The sequence below is a fragment of the Chroicocephalus ridibundus genome, chromosome 1 (assembly GCF_963924245.1).
Source record: "Chroicocephalus ridibundus chromosome 1, bChrRid1.1, whole genome shotgun sequence".
Lineage (NCBI taxonomy): Eukaryota > Metazoa > Chordata > Aves > Charadriiformes > Laridae > Chroicocephalus > Chroicocephalus ridibundus.
In genome coordinates, this window is record NC_086284.1 from 11533029 (window position 1) to 11557085 (window position 24057).

The 24057-nt window shown below is 52.5% G+C and overlaps 1 protein-coding gene across 1 annotated transcript; it reads left to right on the plus strand.

The window, feature by feature from the left end:
- The first annotated feature begins 396 nt into the window (after positions 1-396).
- Positions 397-23829, plus strand: LOC134512707 (neuronal acetylcholine receptor subunit alpha-10-like). Its single transcript, XM_063328334.1, has 5 exons — positions 397-405; positions 3032-3183; positions 3548-3829; positions 4449-4512; positions 23350-23829. Exons 1-5 carry the CDS (start codon positions 397-399, stop codon positions 23827-23829), a joined length of 987 nt encoding a protein of 328 aa, XP_063184404.1.
- The last annotated feature ends 228 nt before the right edge of the window (positions 23830-24057 follow it).

Sequence of the window (24057 nt, forward strand, 5' to 3'; positions counted from 1 at the left end):
TATCACGAATCCTTGGCAGCAAAAGAGTCCTCGTTAGCAAGAGCGCATGCGGACTCCCTGTTCTTGCTGGTACTGTGCTTTGATCTTCTTCCACAACAGGCCAAGATCCTCAAGCAGCTAGATGAGGTGTCTGTGAGTCCATCACAGGCTTATGTCATCCAAACGTTTTTCTTGCCAGCACCCGAGACTGAATAACGATTGGTGTGATATATGTGTTTTCCAGCACCCAGGTGCGAGTCCCTTGAGTGTATTTACAATCCTCCTCGCCGATCTGCCGTTGCTTTCCCATATTCCACCCCCTTGCTCAAGAGACCGCTTCTGCTGGGTTCATTTTAGTCTCACAGGGCATAACACAGAGCAATCTACTAAGGCATGCAATAACATACATGTCGGGGGATGCGGCAGGCCCGTAGACCCTTTGACAGAAGAGATAGAGATTGCAGTGTAGCCGTAAGAAGGCTGCGAGTTGCGTCATATAAGGGCAAAGTAACAAAAAGGAGAAAGAAGAAGATCGCTTCAGAGAACAAGGAGAGTTAGGCTGTGAGGAAGCCAGATTTTGAGCAATGCGAACAGGATTTCAATAACCAATCGTATTGTAGCTACGAGCGCGTGTGCTATGTAACCTAACCAATTGAAAGCGTAGAAAGAACACGTGAACGGAGCGTGAACAAAAGATTAGATATATAAGAAAGCCAAGTTTGTAATAAAGAGAGAGCTTAACTTAACTTTTCAAGGAGAGTCTTGTCGTTTGTCCGTCCCGACTGAAACGACAATTGGTGACCCCGACGTGATACTGAGGAAGAAGACGACTGGAAATAGTCGTGGGGACGGAGCCCAGTGAAGCTGAAGACAGCGGGCAGAGCTGTTGACGGATCCGGATCATATTTCAGAAGACACCTGTAGTAGGTGAGCCACTGGGGACATGGGAGAGAAGTTAACTAAGGAAGAGCAGACTGTACTCTCCACATGGACGCTGCTGTTAAAGCGGCAGGGCGTAATCCTCCCTGAAGTGACCTTGCGAAAAATGCTATTGTGGGGAAAGGAAGAGGGAGGAGAAGTAACGTCGGTTACGGCATTTAGTGTAACGCAATGGACGAACCTGGGGCAGACATTATTTGAGGAAGCTACGCTAATGCGTAGAAAGAACACATGAACAAAAGATTAGATATATAAGAAAGCCAAGTTTGTAATAAAGAGAGAGCTTAACTTAACTCTTCAAGGAGAGTCTTGTCGTTTGTCCGTCCCGACTGATTCACCCAAGAGTACTCAGGGAGCTGGCGAGAGAGCTCACCACGCCTCTCTCCATCATTTATCAACAATCCTGGTCAACAGGGCAGGTACCAGATGACTGGAGGGTGGCTAATGTGACGCCCATCTACAAGAAGGGTCGGAAGGAGGATCCGGGGAACTACGGGCCTGTGAGCCTGACGTCGGTACCAGGGAAGATCGTGGAGAGGATCATCTTGAGTGAGCTCTCACGGCAAGTGCAGGGCAGCCACGGAATCAGGGCCAGCCAGCATGGGTTTAGGAAAGGGAGGTCCTGCTTAACAACCTGATCTCTCTCTATGACCATGTGAGCCGCCTGCTGGATGCGGGGAAGGCTGTGGACGTTGTCTCTCTGGACTTTGGTAAGGCCTTTGACACCGTCCCCCACAGCATTGTCCTGGAGAAGCTGGCGAATCGTGGCATAGACAAGTGTACTCTTTGCTGGGTTAAAAACTGGCTGGATGGCCATGCCCAGAGAGTTGTGATTAGTGGGGTGAAATCCTCTTGGCGGCCGGTCACCAGTGGTGTCCCTCAGGGCTCAGTTTTGGGGCCAGTTTTGTTTAAAATCTTTATCAATGATCTGGATGAGCGGATTGTGTGCACCTTCAGTAAGTTGGCAGACGACACCAAACTAGGTGGGAGTGTTGATTGGCTTGAGGGAAGGAAGGCTCTACAGAGGGCCCTGGACAGGCTGGCTGGCTGGCTGGATGGATACACTACTACTGGACTGCACCTTCAGTCCAGTCGTGCTCATGAACTAGCACGGCCACTCTCGAGTCTTTGGTCGCGTTCGGTGAGAAAACAAAAGGACGAGCTACTTCAAAAAGTGCAGTTTATTTAAGCAACAGATAGATAGGTTCTTAGGGCAGCCGGTGATAAATACACTGTCTGCAAAGCACGTGCAAATGAAAGTATTGTTACATCTACAAAACGCGGGACAAAGTTCTAACGATACAGCCTGGCTATACATGTAGAAAAGAGAGTCTCTAGAGAAATTTCTGAGTTTCCCGAGGGAGCCCTCGGTATAATCTAGGTCTTACCCAAAGGTGTCCCTATGGGGGGGAAGAGAGGCTCAGCCCGTCGCCTGCTCCCAGAAGCCAGTGATGGAATTCTTTGCGATGGTGTCTTCCCTGGGTATCCCCCCTCTCTCGGGCTATTTTTCTACTATTTGTTATCTTTGAGGTGGAGTTTGAGTGACTTTAGTCGTACATACTTTTATCATGAGTGGTGTAAATTTTTCTCGCTTCACAATTAAAGGTCTAGTTTACGAGAAGCTCAGGGCGCAGGCTCAAGAAGGAGCGGTCGCACCTTGGAGGCGGGTAGCCTTCGGGGTGGAGGTGTGTTTTGGTATTATAATGACATTCTAATGAGCAAAGTTCGCACAAAGGACAGCATTTCATGAAAATTTGGCAAAATGTTGGCTCGGAGTATGGAGCGGGCAGCTAATTGGCAGCTTATCTGTTTCCTGGTATCATCCCATTCCCGTATCCGCTATACATCCTAAGGTAAAGCCGTGGAATAATTGCATCCCGTCCCGTACCTCATGTAGCTTATCAGGGAACCACAGGTGTTGTATTCTTCATGCCAGCTGCGGCTGTTTTCTCCCTCAGAAGCCTCTTGATTTTCTACTTTTCCTTCCTGTGTGAACAATGCTGTACTTTTGTGTTTTTAGCCAATGTAGTATTTATTCCACAGGGGGGCAGCGAGGTCTGTCCCTGTCCCCGTCCCCGTCCCCCCCCCCAACCTCTGCCCTCAGCAGGAGGAGAGGAACCAGGTCCTCACCTCCTACCTGTGGGTCCGTCAGGCCTGGCTGGATGCCCACCTCGCCTGGGACAAGGACGCTTACGGCGGCATCGACAGCATCCGCATCCCCAGCAGCTACGTCTGGCGGCCGGACATCATCATCCTCTACAACGAGTGGGTGCTGCTCGCCCTCCCCCACCCCCCGGCTGCTCCCGGAGCTGGGGGGGCTGAGGCTGGGGCTGGGGGTGTTGCCAACGGGGAGCAGGGGGGGTCCTGGTGTGGGGGATGTGGGGAGACGGTCACCTCGACTGGGTGAGAAGGCGGCGGCAGGAGGTGCTGGCATCAGCCTGGTGTGCCACCCACCTGGCAGCTGGGATGTGCCACCCCGGGGGTGACCAGGGGCAGCGAGCCCCCTCTTCCTGGGGGTGACGTGGGGAGGGGACACGGGGTTGGGGACAGTGCTCTGCCCCGGCCCCGCAGACCCTTGCCCCACGTGGGGCTCGGGGCCATCCTGGCCCCACAGCGATCCCTCCCCCAGCGCCGACGACGGCTTTGGCGGCTCGGTGGAGACCAACGTGGTGCTGCGCTCCAACGGGCACATCACGTGGGACTCACCCGCCATCACCAAGAGCTCCTGCAAGGTGGATGTCTCCTACTTGCCCTTCGACGGGCAGCGGTGCCGCCTCACCTTCGGCTCCTGGAGCTACAACGGGAACCAGATCGACCTCCACAACCGGCTGGACACCGGGGACCTGACGGACTTCGTGGAGAACGTGGAGTGGGAGGCGCTGGGCATGCCGGCTGTAATAAATAGAATCACGTTTGTTAATCAAATCAGGCTTTCTTAAAGGCTGGTGAAAACTTACACTGTTTCGACTCTTCACATACTTAAATCGCAGGCATCCAGCGTGCTGTCTGGTGCACTTTGATACCTCAAGGCCTAAATCACAGGCATCTGGTGTGTTTTAACACTTCAAAGGGAAGAGCTAAGTTGTGAGATAAGCTGAAAAGAGTCTCCCCAAGGACACTGATAAAGATGAGGAGCCTTCAGCCCCACCACTGAGGAGGCGGGACAAGACCGACCCCCTAGCAACACGTCGCTCAGACACAGAATATACCAGGATTGACACATATACGGGAACCAGAAGAGTATATAATCAACTACTTTCGGGAAGTGGGTGTGCGCCGTTGGCGGAGCAAAGACTCCCCGGCCGCCCAGCGCTGTTTTGCTTGCTGCCGCTTGCTTAATAAACTAATTTGATTAATTGGACTGGTTCCTGTCAATTATTGGGCCACAATCTATAACAAATTTGGTGCCGTGACTCGGATAGAGGCAATTTGGCTGTAAACCTCACAGGGGGGGCGCCCCGCTGAGTAAACAGCCCCTGTTGGGGGTTTTTACACCCAAAACCTCTACCGAAGAACTCGAAATTCGGCAGCAAGCAAATAAAAGCCGGCAACCCCGTAAACTTTGTGCACGAAGACCCGAACGAAGACTCAGGAGTGAGTAAGTATAGGCCGGTGATCCGTTCGGTTGGGGTTGGGTATCCTGGAGTGTGCCTGTGTGAGACGTCCACTTGAGGACGAAGCAAGTGCGGACCCCTTAGTAGTGCGGTTCCCATCTCCCGCGAGGGACTGGGCCAGGAACAGGGGGAAAAGATTGTGTGTGTGTGTGAAGGCACTCCGGAAGATGGGACAGAAGAAAAGCAAGCCTTCTGATCCCATGGGTGGGTCGGTACCTAAGGTTAGGTTACCCCAGATACCGCCAGACAGTTCGTTAGGATTAATGATTAAATATTGGGATGATTACCCTTCTAGGCAGGGTAAGGATAAAGCAAAAATGATACGTTATTGTATGGAAGTTTGGGGTGGGAAACAAATTAGAAGTGACCACCTGTATTGGCCCGTTTTTGGGTCCTTTGAAGATTGGATATGCCAGGCTTTACATATTTATGTTAATTCTAAGGAACCCTTTAGCCTGGAGGAGAGTGAATATGCACACTTGTGGATAAGGTCAGAGACTAGAGTAAATCTATATCACTTGAGAGAGAAGAAACAGGGGGGTAGGAAAAAAACCAATTTGTAGCTAAATCATGGACGGACATTAGAAAGAAGCTGGAGAAAGTGGAGGATTGGCAGGATAGGGGTTTGGATGAATTGTTAAGGGAAGCCCAGAAAGTGTATGTCCGCAGGGAGGAGGAAATACATAAGAAACAAGCCAGAATGTTGGTAGCTGCAGTCAGAGAAGGGCAAAGGACGTCAACCCCTGGAAAAGGGTTTGAAGTTCGCCAGATAAGACAGGAGACCCAAAAACCTTTAAGAGGGAGAGAATGGGAAACTGTGGTTTGTTTCTATTGTGGAGGAAAAGGGCATGTTAAAAAGGACTGCAGAAAGAGAATGATGGATGAGAAAATGTTCAAAGACTAGGGGTGTCAGGGTCTCTATTTGCTGGGAACCCGAGGAAAAAAAAAAAAAAAAAAAACAACACGAGAGCCCTTGATAAAACTAAAAGTGGGTCCCCAGCAACAAGAAATTGAGTTCCTAGTGGACTCGGGAGCAGAAAGATCTACCGTTCAAAAATTGCCCCAAGGATGTAAAATATCCTCGGCGACTATGCAGGTTATTGGAGCAAAAGGAGAACCTTTTGGAATACCCGTAATAAAGGATGTGTTTTTTGAAACCCATTCTAAGGTAGGGGTGGGGTCCCTGCTACTCATGCCTGAAGCAGACTATAATTTATTGGGCCGAGATTTGATGATTGAATTAGGAATTGGCTTAGAAGTAAAAAATGAAACACTAAACAAAATTAAACTGTGTCCCTTACGAGTAATAGATGAAGAGAAAATAAATCCTGAAGTCTGGTACACCCCGGAAACAGTAGGTAAGTTAGATATTGAACCCTTTTCAGTAACAATAAGGAACCCAGAAATACCAGTCAGAATAAAACAATACCCCCTTCCTAGAGAAGGGAGGCTAGGTTTGAAACCTGAGATCCAAAGATTACTTGAAAAGGGGTTGCTAGAACCCTGTATGTCTCCTTTTAATACTCCCATCCTGCCTGTAAAAAAAAAAAAAAAAAAAAAAAGCCGGATGGAAAATATAGGTTAGTACATGACTTATGAGAAATTAACCAGAGAACAATAGCTAGATTCCCGGTGGTGGCGAATCCACACACCCTCCTGAGTCAAACAGGGCCCGATAATCAATGGTATAGTGTAATAGATCTGAAGGATGCATTCTGGGCATGCCCTCTCAAAGAAGATTGCCGAGATTACTTTGCTTTTGAATGGGAAGACCCAGATAACCATCGGAAACAATTACGGCGGACGGTATTGCCCCAAGGCTTTACCGAATCTCCGAACTTGTTCGGACAAGCCTTAGAACAAATCCTGAAGGGGTATGAGTTAAGTGAAGGAGTCACACTGGTCCAATATGTGGATGATTTGCTCCTAGCTGGTGATAGCGAAGAAAAAGTGAGGCAGGAAAGTATTAAGTTACTAAATTTTTTGAGTTTACAAGGATTGAAGGTATCAAAATCAAAACTACAATTTGTTGAGAAAGAAGTAAAATATCTGGGACACAGACTAAGCAAGGGAACTAAGAAATTAGACCCCGAAAGGGTGAATGGCATATTGTCATTACCAGCTCCTAGAACTAAAAGACAGGTTAGGCAATTATTAGGTCTCTTTGGCTATTGCAGGCAATGGATTGAGAACTATAGCAAAAAGGTGAAGTTCCTCTATACCAAATTAACTAAGGATGGATTATTGAAATGGTCGGAGGATGATGATAAACAATTAGAAACACTAAAAACTGATTTAGTAAATGCCCCAGTCTTGAGCCTGCCAGATGTAAAGAAACCATTTTATCTATTTATCAATGTTGATGAAGGGACCGCATTTGGGGTATTAGCACAAGAATGGGCAGGAAGAAAGAAACCTGTGGGATACTTATCTAAACTCCTGGACCCTGTAAGTAGGGGTTGGCCTACCTGCCTTCAAGTGGTAGTAGCCGCAGCCCTTTTGGTAGAGGAAGCCCATAAAATTACCTTTGGAGGAGAATTGAGGGTATTCTCACCTCACAACATCAGGGGAATTTTGCAACAAAAAGCTGACAAACGGATAACAGATGCCCCGGCTCCTAAAATATAAAGGCATCCTAATTTCCTCTCCCAAACTGGAACTCCAGGTAACAAGCGTGCAGAATCCAGCACAGTTTTTGTATGGGGAGCCGAGTGACAAAATAAGTCATGATTGTCTTTACAACATTGAGGAGCAAACAAAAATCAGACCAGATTTAGATGAGGAAGAACTTGGAGAAGGAGAAAAGCTATTTGTAGATGGATCATCCCGGGTAGTTGAAGGAAAGAGAAAATCAGGATTTGCAATCATTGATGGGAAAACATTTAGTGTAATAGAATCAGGACCTCTGAGTCCTAGTTGGTCTGCACAGGCTTGTGAACTATGTGCTGTATTAAGAGCCTTGCAACTTTTAAAAGGTAAAATTGGAACCACATATACGGATTCAAAATATGCCTTTGGCGTAGTGCATACTTTTGGAAAAATTTGGGAAGAAAGGGGTTTAATAAATTCTCAAGGAAAAGGTTTAATACACCAGGAATTAATAATCCAGGTCTTACAAGCATTACGAGGACCAGCGGGAATAACCGTAGTACATTTAAAAGGACACCAAAAAGGATTAAGCCCATTAGTCAGAGGAAACAATCTTGCTGATCAAGAAGCAAAAAGAGCGGCATTAATGGTGATCCAGACTAAAAGAACTCGGGAGGACTGTATAACTTGTGGAAAGGAATCAGACGAATTCCCATGTTATGAGTGTTGGAAGGATTTTGGAATCGATGCAGTCCCTTGCAGATGTCTAATTTATGATGAGTGTGACAACCCCAAGTATAGCCATTGCCATCTACACGGAAAAATTCACTCAATCCTGAGTTTTACAGTGCAGGAAAAAGATAAGCTGACTCAGATGGGAATCAGGGAGACAGAAAAAGGAAAGTGGAAACTCCCGGATGGCCGGGAAGTTCTCCCCAAACCTCTGGCTTTGAAAATCATGCAAAAATTCCATGAGAACACCCATTGGGGAACTCAGGCGTTAGTGGGTCAGTTTGCCACAAAGTATGTGTGCATTGGTATATACAATATAGCAAAGAGAATAGTTAGCGAATGTATGACATGCAAAAGGGTCAATAAACATCAGTTACGGGGAAAAAGCCCTGGGGGGAAGGGAACTGGCTCACAGACCATTTGCTAAAATCCAGCTAGACTTCACTGAACTTCCAAAGGTGGGACGATATAAATACTTATTAGTAATCATAGACCACCTAACCCATTTTGTGGAAGCTTTCCCAACAGCTAGAGCCACCGCTCAAACCGTAGTGAAGACTTTGCTGGAAAATATAATCCCTAGGTATGGATCCATTGAGGTAATAGACTCTGATAGGGGCTCCCATTTTTTTTCAAAAATAGCAAGGGAAGCTCTCTCCTCTTTGGGGACAAAATGGGAATATCATACTCCCTGGCATCCACAAAGCTCGGGAAAGGTAGAAAGAGTAAATGGGGAAATAAAGAAACAGCTCACAAAATTGATGTTAGAAACTAAGATGTCATGGGTAAAGTGCCTCCCCTTAGCACTATTGAATATAAGAACACAGCCCCGAACTGATGTAGGAATTTCCCCCTTTGAAATGTTATATGGGATGCCATACGAATTTAGAAATTCCGCAGGACCACCCCCAACTTGAAAATTCACAAATTAGACCTTATATAATTCAACTCATGGCTAGGAGAGTAAAGCTGCGGAATAAGGGCTTAGTAGTACAGAGACCCCCCTTGGATGTAGCCATGCATAACATAAAGCCAGGAGACAAGGGGACCCCTCGAGGCTGAGAGACACCGTACCTTTGCATACCTGTGACATTTAAGATACATACGGGAAACCGACATCATGACCTTTGTATCCCACCCAAACCCCGCGTGCGGTAAATAGCGGAGCATTTCCTGCCGATACATCTGGCCTTACAGAATATCTCACCCCCCTGCATTTACTGATCCGTCCTCAATAAAATAACGACTCCATCAGCTCTGGCTGAGTGACCTCTGGCTCTTCTCCTGCGACAGCGACGGCGGCTGGTCCGTGCTCACCCTGCCCGACAGCCTGTGCCGGGGGGGGCTGGGCCCCTCGTCCCCATCCCTGCCCCACACCCCACAGAGTGGCTGTCGGAGGCCTCGGGGCTCATGCCATCTTGTCACCGGTGGAGGGGACCGATCAGCTGGTGGGGAGGGGGAGAGTGGCCAAACCCGGGGGGACACCCGTGGGTGATGGGGGAACTGGGGGATGAGAGCCGGAGGCGCTGGGGCAGCCGGAACAGGGTGCGGGGGACACGGAGTGCCCTCGGGCTGGCTGGGATGGCGCACAGACGCTGGCAGCAGGGATGGCCGTAGCGAGGGGAGCGCGGGGGGCCAGCAGCACCGCCCCCGGCTGAGTGCAGGGACCCGGCTGGGGGCACATGGCGAGGGGAAGGAGCCGCTGTCCCCGCGGGGAGCCCCGGGGCGAGGAGGGAGCCCGGCCAGGGCAGCCCCAGGGGCCGAGGAGGAAGGCAAAGGGGCCAGGCAGCATGGAAAGCGCAGGGCAGCGGGGACGGGGGTCCCACCGAGACCCCAGCCCTGCGCCGACTCCGCTCAGGGGTGTAAGAAAGGCAGGTGTTGCTTTTGCAGAGGAGAAAAGCCGTTTCCATCAGAGGTGACACGATAAGGGAATGACTGAGACAAAGAGGCTCCAGCAAAGGCTTGTAGAACATCTCTTATCACACAGACAAAAGGACAAACTCATTCCTACTGCATTAGCGTCTGGAAGGGTAGTCATACATTTAACCAGGGCTAATGACATTGAGCAATTTTTTTGTTACCAAAAAGGAAGGAAATAAACTAGTCAGATAATCTCTTTAGGTGTAGCATAAAGAGAAGCAAACAGCGGCAGGACATGCGGGAAGAATTTTAGGCGCCTCGCACAGACCGTGAACCCTGGAGTACCCAACCAACGGGAAAGAGGGGAGGGAAAAATTGGGCCGGGATTAGGAAATAAAAAGGTGTGGTGTTTCAAGAACGGAAAGTGTGCCTACTTGCTAGGTCACCCGCTCTTGCAAGAGCGTGAATAAAAATGTGCCTCCCAGAGGATTCTGCCTGAGCCTATTTCATTCGGACCAGAACTTATTTCTCACAATTTGGGGGCTCGTCCGGGAGCAGAAGTCATCTTTTTGGGAGTCCGTGTTGCCGAAGGATGGGAAGACGCGTCCTGTTGATTTCAACGGTCTCGTGGATCGTCGGCAGGGATTCCGGGAGGAATCGACTAAGATCTCGAGACCCAGTTGTGCAGCAGACTCTGTGAACCACAGGGGGAAAAGGGATAGGTGCAGTCGGCACAGAGAGTACGACCAGGCAAGTCCGTGCACGGACCAAGGTAAGAAAAATCGGACCGTTAAAGTATTGCCTTGGTGGTCGGGACATTCTAAGAGACTTGTGTGTGAGTGACTGAGACGTACTGCGGTACGAAGCGAGTGTGGAGTCGGGATCCGCGGTTCTGTAGTCCCGCGAGGGGCGCAGCCGGAGAAGGACGAAGCGAAAGGAAGGGGTGTAAGAAAAGTCTCTGTTCAGAATGGGAAATAAGGATTCTAGGCCTAGGGATGAAGAAGGGGATACTAAGAAAGACCCCGGGAACATTCCCCCAGACAGTCCTTTAGGGGAGAATGCTGAGGTTTCGGAATGATTCTTCTTGTACAAGGGATAAAGATAAAAAGAAAATGATTTGTTTTGTTCGGACCGCATCCCGGAGGGGCCGGGGGCGGACGGGGGGGCCGTGGACATCCTGGGAAGGGTCTCAGGGGTGTCCTAGGGGTCCTGTGTCTGTCTTAGAGGATCCCAGAGGTGTCCCAGGTGGGACACGTTTGCATTTGCATTTGAATTTGTTTGGACCAAAGAACCCATAAGACCTCCTAGTGTATTTTGGACCAAATTTGGATCTGATGAAGACTGGGTCTGTCAGACTTTAAACATGTATGTGAATAATAAGGACTAATAAGGAAGTCGAAGAAGGTGAATATGCTTTTTGCTGGGTCAAGATGAATAGATTCAGGAACGCCCAAATCCATTTTATATGTTCGCAGCCCAGACCGTCGGTGATGTTTCAATCGACAAAGAAATTGAATCCCCGAAGTGGGACCCCTTAGGCTGTTACTTGGGGGCGAGGGAGAGGGGTGAATAACAGGGGACGAGGACTGCCCCGACCGCTCCTACCAGCAGCTCGAGGTTCACCGGTAGGGTGTTATCATTGTGGGATTTACAGCATCCCCTAATTCGCTTGGCGAGTGTTAGAACAAGTGCTTGAACAATCCAGCCCTCCATCGGGAGTAGCCCTGCTTCAGTATGTGGATGATTATTGGTATCTGGGGAGGAAGAAGGCAGGGTAAAAGAAGCCACGAATGAGTTACTGAACTTTTTGGGACAGTAAGGTTTGAGGGTCTCAAAAAAAAAATAAAAAAAAAATTGCAATAGGTGGAAACAGAAGTGAAGTACTTGGGACATGTAGTCAGTGAAGGGAGTCGAAAAAATAAATCCTATAAACCTTGTAAGTCTGGGGATAAAAGGATGGAGAAAATGACTGTTACATTGGGAGAGAAGAAACTTGATACGTGACGGACCAGTCGACGGGCTGTGTTCTCTCCCTCCGCCCCAGGCAGGGACGCCTTTCTGGGTAAGCGCTGCGCCTTTCACCCTCTGGTGAATGTTACCCCGGGTTGCTGTACTATCATTATTTTTGCTAGCAATGTTAACCTGAAGTAATTAGCGCTATTGTAGTCAGTGAATTTATCAACGGCAATCTCAAGTCTGTTCTGTCGCTCTCAATAAAACAACTAATTTCGATTATTTGTGAATCTGATTCAGTGAAAGTCCTGTGGTGGGACTCTGATAGTAAATCAGTGAAAGTCCGGGACTCTGACAGACAAATACACCAACAAGTAAAAGCATCTGAAAAATTCCCTAGTGCATGGTCCGCTCAAATATGTGAGATGTATACCTTAAAGCAGGCACTTAAATTAACTGGAGAAAGGAGAAGGAACAATATACACAGACTCTCGCTATGCCGTTGGGGTAGTGCATACCTTTGGTAAAATTTGGGAAGAACGAGGACTAATAAACAGCAAAGGGAAAGAACTTTTACACAAAGAACTTACACAGCAGGTGTTAGCTAATATATTAATACCAAGTGAAATAGCAGCTTTACATGTTAAAGGTCACCAGAGAGACAATTCAATCACCGCAAGGGGAAACAGATTAGCGGACAAGGTGGCAAAAGAGGCAGCCTTGGGGCAGGAGAAGCAATGACAGAAGCAGGGGCAGTGGAGAAAGGTGGTAAATGGATTCTGCCTGACGGAAGGGAAATGGTCAACAAACAATGAGAGAAACAGTGACAGTGTTACAACAGGGAAGCCATTGGGGAACGCATGCAACGTGCGAATAGTTTTGTGGAAGTACAGGTGCTTTGGCATATACACAATAGCCAAACAAATTTGTGAGGGATGTGCTATTTGTAAGAAAGTAAACAAGAAAGCCTTGAGAAAGCAATCTTCGGGAGGAGGAGAGCCCGGCTTGAGACCATTCCAAAGTATACAGGTAGACTTCAGTGAACTACCACCAACAGGCAGGCGAAAAGATCTTTTAGTCCTAGTGGACCGTCTGACTGGATGGGTGGAAGCCTACCCCTTGGTGTCAGCTACTGCAGCAGGGGTAATTAAGATAATCCTCGAACAGATTATTCCCAGATACGGGTTAGTGGAGAATAGAAACTCAGATCGGGGCAGTCATTTTATCTAAAATCCTTCAAGGAATTCTGGAAAGTTTAGGGACGGTGTGGGAATTTCATATCCCCTAGCATCCCCCGTCATCAGGAAAAGTTGAGGATGAACCAGACCATTAAGAGACAATTCAGTAAGAGACAATTGTCGAAATTACCACGGACTAAATGTTTGCCCATAGCATTGTTGAGGATCCAGACTTCTAGAAAAGATACAGGTCTCTCGCCCTGTGAGACGCTTTTTGGACTACCTTATATGGGTAACAGAGAAGACTTGCCCACTTTTGAAACTAAAGATATGTTTCTTAAGAACCGTACACTGGGGTTGTCGTCTTCTTTCTCTCGCCTCAGAAATAAAGGATTTCTTGCTCAAACTCCGCCGTTGGAATTTGTCGTCCATCCGTATAAACCAGGGGACTGGGTACTAGTCAAATCCTGGACGGAGAGTAAGCTACAACCGGAGTGGGAAGGACCATTCCAAGTCCTCCTCACTACTGAAACCGCAGTAAGGACAGCAGAAAAAGGATGGGCTCACTACGCTCAGCAAAAAGGAGCAGTTGAACCCCCGCCAACAGATCCGGTAGAACGGTGGACTGTACATTCTACTGACAGCCCACTGCGAGTAACCCTAAAGAGACAATAAGCCGTGGGTTGGGGCGGGATGATCCAGTTGGGAGACATAAATCTGTGCATGCCATGAATTTTAAGAAGCGTTTTGCGATGATACTGGTCATAGGGGCGGTGTTGAGCTTCCCACTAGGAAGCTGGAGTGTACACCTAGATCACCTACGAAGTGCACACCCAGATTACCCGGTTAGGCTTATCATAAATATCACTAAAGGAGATACCCCACAGACTGTACGCTTTGATGCCTGTCAAGTACTGAAGTGTGGGAAGCTAGAGGCCCAAAGACGGTTGAGTGGTGAAAACAGGTACCTGTTCCCAGAAATTTGGAGGGTCGCAGAGGGATATCAGGAGGCTGCACCTTGTGACCGATGGAGTGAAGCGTGGTGGACCACCCAAATTGGAGGGTGGGCCATTGATGACAAGTGGTTCAAGTCTTCTTATTATTACCCTCTCAAAAAGAAAATACATTTTTACAAAGGATCACCTTCCCCAGAGTGTGGCCTTTTTGAATGGACTCCTCGGTTGATAACTATAACCCAGAGGGACGATACAGCTAACCTGAGGTATGGAATAGGAGCAGATGTGTCTGGAAGAGAGCCAAGGGGAAGATTTAGAATAGACCTACTGGAAAATAGCAGTTAAGCAGAAGGGACAGCTATGACTACTAAAACTCCCAGTAATACAACAGTGGGAACCACTGAATGACCCAGCTTTGGTAACGGTTGCTGAGATTACAGATCTTAGACAAACATTTGAGATTGAGACAGGGTACGGTGAGACGAATGCTTGGGTAGAATGGGTAAAATATACTGTTAATAGTTTGAACCAAAGCAATTGCTCTGCTTGTGCCTCAGGAAGGCCCACAGCACAGATTGTCCCTTTTCCCTTAGGGTGGACGAAAGATTCCCTAGGGATGTGGTGTATGATAGCATTATACCAAGAAAGGACGGCCTGGGGAAACGAGGCTTGTCATTCACTTTCCTTACTGTTTCCTGCCTTGGAATCTAGAGATGTTAAAGTGCCACCAGCATTTTCCACAGCAATTGGTAACCATCCAGCGTGCCTCTCACGGCAGGGTGTGAATGCTACCAAACCTGGGGGGGGATTTACCCTGTGCACTGAAACTCTGAATGGGACCAAGGATGTAAAAGGAAACTACTCAGCGATACGAGTGCCTTGGGTGGATCTCTGGTGGTATTGTGGAGGGAAGACCTTGCGATCTGTGTTGCCGGCTAACTGGAAAGGTACATGTGGAATGGTACAATTGGCAATACCATTCACCCTAGCATTTGAAAAAGGAACAGGAACCCTGAGCTCAGGCAGTAGCGTAAAAAGAAGTGTGGGTGTATCCTTTGATGAACGGATATATATAGATCCCATTGGAGTCCCTAGAGGAGTCCCAGATGAACACAAAGCAAGGAATCAGACAGGAGCAGGATTCGAGTCTGTCTTTTTCTGGTGGATAACTATAAGCAAAAATGTAGATTGGATAAATTATATGTACTATAACCAACAGAGGTTTATTAATTATACCAGAGATGCATTGAAAGGAAGAGCTGAACGATTGGATGCAACCAGCGGATGGCATGGGAAAATAGGATTGCCCCGGACGTGATCTTAGCAGAGAAGGGAGGTGTGTGTGTAATGTTAGGGAACCGGTGCTGCACCTTCATCCCCAACAATACAGCTCCAGATGGTGCTATAACTAAAGCCCTTCGAGGGCTCACCAGTCTAGCTGATGAGTTAGCTGAGAACTCTGGAATAGACACCTCACTGACAAGTTGGCTGGATTCCCGGTTTGGGAAACGGAAAGGTATGGTGGTATCAATATTGACTTCTCTTATAATGGTAGCGGGAATGTTAGCGGCTGTCGGACGCTGTATCATTCCCTGTGTGCGAGGATTAGTTCAACGATTAATTGAAACTGCCCTAACGAAACGAATGGAAGTAGACCCTCCCCCATACCCTGGGAAAATGCTTCATCTAGAAGACAATAAAAACTGTCGAGAAGAAGAAGAACGTAACATCACGCTGTCGGCTCCAGAGGCCTCATATGGAACCATGCCCTGGGAATGCAAAAGACAATAAGATTATGAGAAAGGAAAGGGGGAAATTGTAAAAAAGGCAGGTGTTGCTTTTGCAGAGGAGAAAAGCCGTTTCCATCAGAGGTGACACGATAAGGGAATGACTGAGACAAAGAGGCTCCAGCAAAGGCTTGTAGAACATCTCTTATCACACAGACAAAAGGACAAACTGATTCCTACTGCATTAGCGTCTGGAAGGGTAGTCATACATTTAACCAGGGCTAATGACATTGAGCAATTTTTTTGTTACCAAAAAGGAAGGAAATAAACTAGTCAGATAATCTCTTTAGGTGTAGCATAAAGAGAAGCAAACAGCGGCAGGACATGCGGGAAGAATTTTAGGCGCCTCGCACAGACCGTGAACCCTGGAGTACCCAACCAACGGGAAAGAGGGGAGGGAAAAATTGGGCCGGGATTAGGAAATAAAAAGGTGTGGTGTTTCAAGAACGGAAAGTGTGCCTACTTGCTAGGTCACCCGCTCTTGCAAGAGCGTGAATAAAAATGTGCCTCCCAGAGGATTCTGCCTGAGCCTATTTCACTCGGACCAGAACTTATTTCTCACAGGGGGGTCCCAGCAGGGCCCCCAGGCACAGCCAGGTCCCGGCAGCGGCAGGGGGGTCCCCAGCCCCATCTCAGCCCCGGTCCGGCGGGGACGGGCTCAGCCACAGCTGGGGAGAGAGGGCGGGGGCTGCGGGGGCCACCAGGCAGTGCCGGGGGGGGGCGGCTCCCAGGTCTCTCCCGGCTCCCTCAGAGGCAGCATCACCCAGGCGGCTTGTGCTGAGGCCGGCACAAGCCCGGGCAGCGGCGGGGAAGCGCAGCTCGCCCGCGGGCACCCGCAGCTCGGCCGCAGCTGGCGCGAGGGCGGGGGGCGAGGCGGGGGCGGGGCCTGCAGCCGCCGCGGCCAGACCCCACCCCCGTCAAAGGCGGCCCCGGGGAGGGCGGCGAGCGGGAGCGGGAGCGGGAGCGGGGCGAGCAGCCAGGGCGCGGGAGGTCACGCGAGAGTGGAGCTCGCGCGGGATTTCGCGCGGGAGTTGAGCTCGCGCGGGACGCCGAGGCAGGGCGAGGCGGGGGAGCTCAGCCATGGCCTGTGCCCGAAAGGCGCAGCCTCCCGCGTGTTGCGCACTTTCCAGAGGAGACGCGGCCACGCAGACAGAGCCCCCCTGGACGCCTGCAGCCCCCCCGGGCTGTGTCTGCAGGGAGCGCCTTCACCTCTCCCGGGTAGCGGAGGGTAGAAGGGATGGCGGGTGCGTGAGGTGCGAGCAGGCGGCTGATGCGCTCGGCCTGGCGGCAGAGGTCAAAGAGGGAGCAGAAAGGCTGCGGAGCGTCAGGGAGAGGGCAGAGCAGCAGAGAGTTGGGGTTGTTCAGCCTGGAGAAGAGAAGGCTGCGGGGAGACCTTCTTAATGTTTACAAGTATCTGAAGGGTGGGCTGAAGGAGGATGGAGCCAGACTCTTTTCAGTGGCTGCCAGTAAGAGGACGAGGGGTAACGGGCACAAGGTGGAACATAGGAAGTTCCGATCAAACCTGAGGAAAAACTTCTTCACGGTGAGGGTGAGAGCGCACTGGAAGAGGCTGCCCAGGGAGGTTGTGGAGTCTCCTTCTCTGGAGACTTTCAAGACGTGCCTGGCTGCAGTCTTGAGTAATGTGCTGTGGGCAATGCTGCTTTAGCAGGGGAGTTGGATAGATGATCTCTAGAGGTCCCTTCCAACTCTGAAATTCTGTGATTCCATGAAACGTTCAGCCTGGAGAAGAGAAGAGAAGGCTCCGCGGAGACCTTGGAGCCCCTTCCAGCCCCTCAAGGGGCTCCAGGAAAGCTGGGGAGGGACTCTGGATGAGGGAGGGGAGCCATGGGACGAGGGGGAAGGGGTTTCCACTGCAAGAGGGGAGACTGAGCTGAGATCTCGGGCAGAAATTCTTGGCTGTGAGGGCGGTGAGGCCCTGGCCCAGGTTGCCCAGAGAAGCTGTGGCTGCCCCATCCCTGGAGGGGTTCAAGGCCAGGTTGGCCGGGGCTTGGAGCAAGCTGGGCTGGTGGGAGGTGTCCCTGCCCAGGGCAAGGGGTGGCACTGGGTGGCCTTTAAGGTCCGTTCCTACCCAAACCATTCCCTGAAGGGGTGGGGCCCTTCTCCCCCTCCTTTTCTCCCCCTCCTTTTCTCCCCCTCCTTTTCTCCCCCTCCTTTTCTCCCCTCCTTTTCTCCCCCTCCTTTTCTCCCCCTCCTTTTCTCCCCCTCCTTTTCTCCCCCTCCTTTTCTCCCCCTCCTTTTCTCCCCCTCTTTTCTCCCCCTCCTTTTCTCCCCCTCCTTTCTCCCCCTCCTTTTCTCCCCCTCCTTTTCTCCCCCTCCTTTTCTCCCCCTCCTTTTCTCCCCCTCCTTTCTCCCCCTCCTTTTCTCCCCCTCCTTTTCTCCCCCTCCTTTTCTCCCCTCCTTTTCTCCCCTCTCCTTTTCTCCCCCACTTTTCTCCCCCTCCTTTCTCCCCCTCCTTTTCTCCCCTCCTTTTTCTCCCCTCCTTTCTCCCCCTCCTTTTCTCCCCCTCCTTTTCTCCCCCTCCTTTTCTCCCCCTCCTTTCTCCCCTCCTTTTCTCCCCCCAACCCTCATCTCCCCCTCCTCTTCTCCCCCTCCTCTTCTCCCCCTCCTCTCTCCCCCTCCTCTTCTCCCCCTCCTCTTCTCCCCCTCCTCTTCTCCCCCTCCTCTTCTCCCCTCTCAACCACCCCCTCCTCTTCCCTCCCCAATCCTCTTCTCCCCTCCTCTTCTCCCCTCCTCTTCTCCCCCTCCTCTTCTCCCCCTCCTCTTCTCCCCCTCCTCTTCTCCCCCTCCTCTTCTCCCCCTCCTCTTCTCCCCCTCCTCTTCTCCCCCTCCTCTTCTCCCCTCCTCTTCACCCCCTCCTCTTCTCCCCCTCCTCTTCTCCCCCTCCTCTTCTCCTCCTCTTCTCCCCTCCTCTTCTCCCCCTCCTCTCTCCCCTCCTCTTCTCCCCCTCCTCTTCTCCCCCTCCTCTTCTCCCCTCCTCTTCTCCCCCTCCTCTTCTCCCCCTCCTCTTCTCCCCCTCCTCTTCTCCCCTCCTCTTCTCCCCTCCTCTTCTCCCCCTCCTCTTCTCCCCTCCTCTTCTCCCCCTCCTCTTCTCCCCCTCCTCTTCTCCCCCTCCTCTTCTCCCCCTCCTCTTCTCCCCCCTCCTCTTCTCCCCCTCCTCTTCTCCCCCTCCTCTTCTCCCCCTCCTCTCTCCCCCTCCTCTTCTCCCCCTCCTCTTCTCCCCTCCTCTTCTCCCCCTCCTCTTCTCCCCCTCCTCTTCTCCCCCTCCTCTCTCCCCCTCCTCTTCTCCCCCTCCTCTTCTCCCCCCCTCCTTCTCCCCCTCCTCTTCTCCCCCTCCTCTTCTCCCCCTCCTCTTCTCCCCCTCCTCTTCTCCCCCTCCTCTTCTCCCCCTCCTCTTCTCCCCCTCCTCTTCTCCCCTCCTCTTCTCCCCCTCCTCTTCTCCCCCTCCTCTTCTCCCCCTCCTCTTCTCCCCCTCCTCTTCTCCCCCTCCTCTTCTCCCCCTCCTCTTCTCCCCCTCCTCTTCTCCCCCTCCTCTTCTCCCCCTCCTCTTCTCCCCCTCCTCTTCTCCCCCTCCTCTTCTCCCCCTCCTCTTCTCCCCCTCCTCTTCTCCCCCTCCTCTTCTCCCCCTCCTCTTCTCCCCCTCCTCTTCTCCCCCTCCTCTTCTCCCCCTCCTCTTCTCCCCCTCCTTATGGTTTGAGAAACCCACCACAATTTCTTGTCCTTTAGACAACTACTCTCTCACCTGATGACCCCTCCCCAACCGGGAAGGGGAATTGGGGGAAAAACAAGGACCCAGAAGGACACTGGGGAGCTACATCGCAGTTCTGTGATGGTGACTCAGAGCTCTGCAGCCACACTGGAGTCCGTGCCATGGGCGCTCTGATGCCTTGTCTCCCCTGGGCCCTCTCCTCCTGATCGTGATGGGGCTCAGCGTATTCTCAGCTGTGCTGCAGAGCAAGCGGCTTCAGGTAGGTGACTGTTGCACCACATTGTGCTGCGGCATGAGGTGGCGAGGGATGGCGTGGGGTGGTGTGGGGTGCCATGGGGGGCTGTGGTGTGGGACTGGGAGGTGCTCCCGTCTCACCCAGCTCCTGGGGACCTTGCAGAAGTGGTGGAAGAAGAAGAAGCAGCATCGGATAAGCAAGACAAGAGCCCCGACAGAGAAGCAGAGCGGTGAGTGGCCCCAGCACCGATCACCCTGCAAATGGCCTACACCCCACGGCTGCCCTGAGTCGGGGCTGCGCCGGGGGCTGCCAGCTACTCACTCTGTCTCCTCCCTCCCCAACTTCTCGGGTAGGGGATGGAGGAGTGGAGAAATCCCGTCCGAAGCAGGAGAAGCGGTGAGTGTGGGGGAGACCCCCGATGCTGCCCCAGACCCTCACCCCGTGCCCTGCCCCTGCCTGCGCTGGGCAGCCCTGACCGCCGGCCAAGGGGGGTGCTGCCTGCGGGTCCCGCTGGGGTCTGGGGTGCAGCGGGGTCTCTTTCTCCTCCTCTGCAGGGCGAGTGTGGAGGACTGAAGAAGGAAGCCCCTCTCCCCATGGGCCCCGCTGGCCACCGTGGACTGCAAGACAGATGTAGGCTCCTCTTCCTTCAGCTCCCTCTACTCCTTCCCGGAGGCCTGTCCTGGTGGGATGGCGGAACTGGCAGCACTTGACTGCTCAGGACCCCGCCATCCCCCCAGGGCTGTGAACGGGAGGGTGGAGGAGCCAGGGCCAGCCCTGTGCCAGGAGCCCCCACTGGAACTGCCAACAAGGACCACGCAAGAGGTCTACTTGACCTCTTGCACATTTTCAAGTAGTGGGGGGAGAGGCAGCAGCGCGGCGAGCCCATGGCCAGACTGCCATGGCCAGACAGCCCATGGCCAGAGCCGGCTGCCGGCCGCGCTGCATCTGCATCAGAAATTTCCCCTAATGGCTGGGAGGTGTGGGGCCGGGAACTCCCTGGGGTGCCCCACTTCTGATCCAATAAAAAAGTCAATATTTTCTCTATCCCTGTGACTGTCAGTTTTGTCACTTGACGGGAGCAGAGAATCAGTTTTGTGTAATGACAGCAGTATGTGCTACAGTAATGCCGACTCTCCTGTGGAGATGGGGGGGCCCTTGCCCCTTGTGCATTACACCCCACCCGAAGAGAGAGACAACGTCTATTATTGTGTTTACTATCTTTATCTCAGATCATCTATTGTTATGTGTAACAATAATGCACCCTCAGTGAGTTTGCAGATGACACCAAGCTAGGAGGGAGTGTCGATCTGCTTGAGGGAAGGAAGGCTCTACAGAGGGCCCTGGACAGGCTGGAGGGATGGGCCAAGGCCAATTGGATGAGGTTTAATAAGGCCAAGGGCCGGGTCCTGCATTTCGGTCACAACAACCCCAAGCAACGCCAGGGGCTTGGGGAAGAGTGGCTGGAAAGCTGCCCCGCAGAAAAGGACCTGGGGGTGCTGGTGGCCGGCCAGCTTAACATGAGGCAGTCCTCCCCCAGATGAGCTGGGATCACTGGAAACCGGCTCAGCTCTGTCCAACCCCCCCAAAGCAGCACAGCCCTCCCCAAAATGAGCTGGGACCGCTGGCGTCCAGCTCAACCCTGCCCAGCCCCCCCAGACCAGCGCAACCCCCAAAGGCAGCCCAGCCCTCGGGACCCTTGCAGAGGCCGCCAGGCTGGGGCCCAGGGGGCGGGTCGGGGGTGTCGCGTGAAAAGGGGCAAAGCGGTTTTGGCAGAAAAGGAACCCCCTTGTGTTCTAACACTCCTCACCGAGGTGGGAGGCCAGGTGCGGCTGAGTGTAAATCCTGAGGGATGCCCAATTCAGCACTATCAGCCCAATGGCGTTTAATAGGTAGTAAAGTGTTACGATTTGGATACACTACTAGTGGACTGCACCTTCCGTCTAGTCGTGCTCATGAACTAGCACGGCCACTCTCGAGTCTTTGGTCGCGTTCGGTGAGAAACCAAAAGGACGAGCTACTTAAAAAAAAAAGTGCAGTTTATTTAAGCAACAGATAGATAGGTTCTTAGGGCAGCCGGTGATAAATACACTGTCTGCAAAGCACGTGCAAATGAAAGTATTGTTACATCTACAAAACGCGGGACAACGTTCTAACGATACAGCCTGGCTATACATGTAGAAAAGAGAGTCTCTAGAGAAATTTCTGAGTTTCCCGAGGGAGCCCTCGGTATAATCTAAGTCTTACCCAAAGGTGTCCCTATGGGGGGGAAGAGAGGCTCAGCCCGTCGCCTGCTCCCAGAAGCCAGTGATGGAATTCTTTGCGATGGTGTCTTCCCTGGGTATCCCCCCTCTCTCGGGCTGTTTTTCTACTATTTGTTATCTTCGAGGTGGAGTTTGAGTGACTTTAGTCGTACATACTTTTATCATGAGTGGTGTAAATTTTTCTCGCTTCACAATTAAAGGTCTAGTTTACGAGAAGCTCAGGGCGCAGGCTCAAGAAGGAGCGGTCGCACCTTGGAGGCGGGTAGCCTTCGGGGTGGAGGTGTGGTTTGGTATTATAATGACATTCTAACGAGCAAAGTTCGCACAAAGGACAGCATTTCATGAAAATTTGGCAAAATGTTGGCTCCGAGTATGGAGCGGGCAGCTAATTGGCAGCTTATCTGTTTCCTGGTATCATCCCATTCCCGTATCCGCTATACATCCTAAGGTAAAGCCGTGGAATAATTGCATCCCGTCCCGTACCTCATGTAGCTTATCAGGGAACCACAGGTGTTGTATTCTTCATGCCAGCTGCGGCTGTTTTCTCCCTCAGAAGCCTCTTGATTTTCTACTTTTCCTTCCTGTGTGAACAATGCTGTACTTTTGTGTTTTTAGCCAATGTAGTATTTATTCCACAGGGGGGCAGCGAGGTCTGTCCCTGTCCCCGTCCCCGTCCCCCCCCCCAACCTCTGCCCTCAGCAGGAGGAGAGGAACCAGGTCCTCACCTCCTACCTGTGGGTCCGTCAGGCCTGGCTGGATGCCCACCTCGCCTGGGACAAGGACGCTTACGGCGGCATCGACAGCATCCGCATCCCCAGCAGCTACGTCTGGCGGCCGGCCATCATCATCCTCTACAACGAGTGGGTGCTGCTCACCCTCCCCCACCCCCGGCTGCTCCCGGAGCTGGGGGGGCTGAGGCTGGGGCTGGGGGTGTTGCCAACGGGGAGCAGGGGGGGTCCTGGTGTGGGGGATGTGGGGAGACGGTCACCTCGACTGGGTGAGAAGGCAGCAGCAGGAGGTGCTGGCATCAGCCTGGTGTGCCACCCACCTGGCAGCTGGGATGTGCCACCACGGGGGTGACCAGGGGCAGCGAGCCCCCTCTTCCTGGGGGTGACGTGGGGAGGGGACACGGGGTTGGGGACCAGTGCTCGGCCCCGGCCCCGCAGACCCTTGCCCCACGTGGGGCTCGGGGCCATCCTGGCCCCACAGCGATCCCTCCCCCAGCGCCGACGACGGCTTTGGCGGCTCGGTGGAGACCAACGTGGTGCTGCGCTCCGACGGGCACATCACGTGGGACTCGCCCGCCATCACCAAGAGCTCCTGCAAGGTGGATGTCTCCTACTTGCCCTTCAACGGGCAGCGGTGCCGCCTCACCTTCGGCTCCTGGAGCTACAACGGGAACCAGATCGACCTCCACAACCGGCTGCACACCGGGGACCCGATGGATTCCATGCCAGGGGGGGTTTCAATGCGGGGCGGTGGGCAGGGGTCTCTCCCCACCCTGCCGTGGCGTCACCACCCATTACCCACGCAGGGAAGTACTACATCGCCACCATGACCATGATCACAGCCTCCACCGCGCTGACCATCTTCATCATGATCGTCCACCACTGCGGCCCGGGGACCCGGCCCGTGCCCCCCTGGGCCAGGTGGCTCATCCTCCACCACATGGCCCGGCTCTGCTGTGTCTACGAGGTGGGCGAGAGCTGCAAGAGCCCCCAACGGGTGCCAGGCAGGCAGGCGGGCAGGGAGGACACTGGGGGGCCGGGGGAGAGCCCCATGGAGGGGGAGGTGGGTGCCGAGGCAGGGGGCTGTCCCCGGGACCACTGCCTGTGCCACCACGATGGCCTGCTGAGGAACGTGGGCTATGTCGCCGGCTGCTTCCGGCATCACCAAGCCTCCCAGCGCCGGACCGGCGAGTGGAAGAAGGTGGCCAAGGTGATGGACCGCTTCTTCATGTGGGTCTTCTTCCTCATGGTCTTCCTCATGAGTGTGCTGGTCCTGGGCAATGCTGCATGATGGCCCTGTGGACTCACTGCCCCTAGGGACAGTGGTGGCCACCGGTGCCCCATGAGGGTGGCTCGTCCTGAGCCCCCCTTGGCCCTTCATGGACCTGCAGGGTGGAAGATCCACCAGCGCCAAGGAAGACGAGCCTGAGAGCGGGAACCTGACTCGGCCGGGGCTGCCCCAGCTGCAGGGTTGAGGGGTCACGGCCCCCCGAGCAGTTGTCTGGGTGGTGACATATAG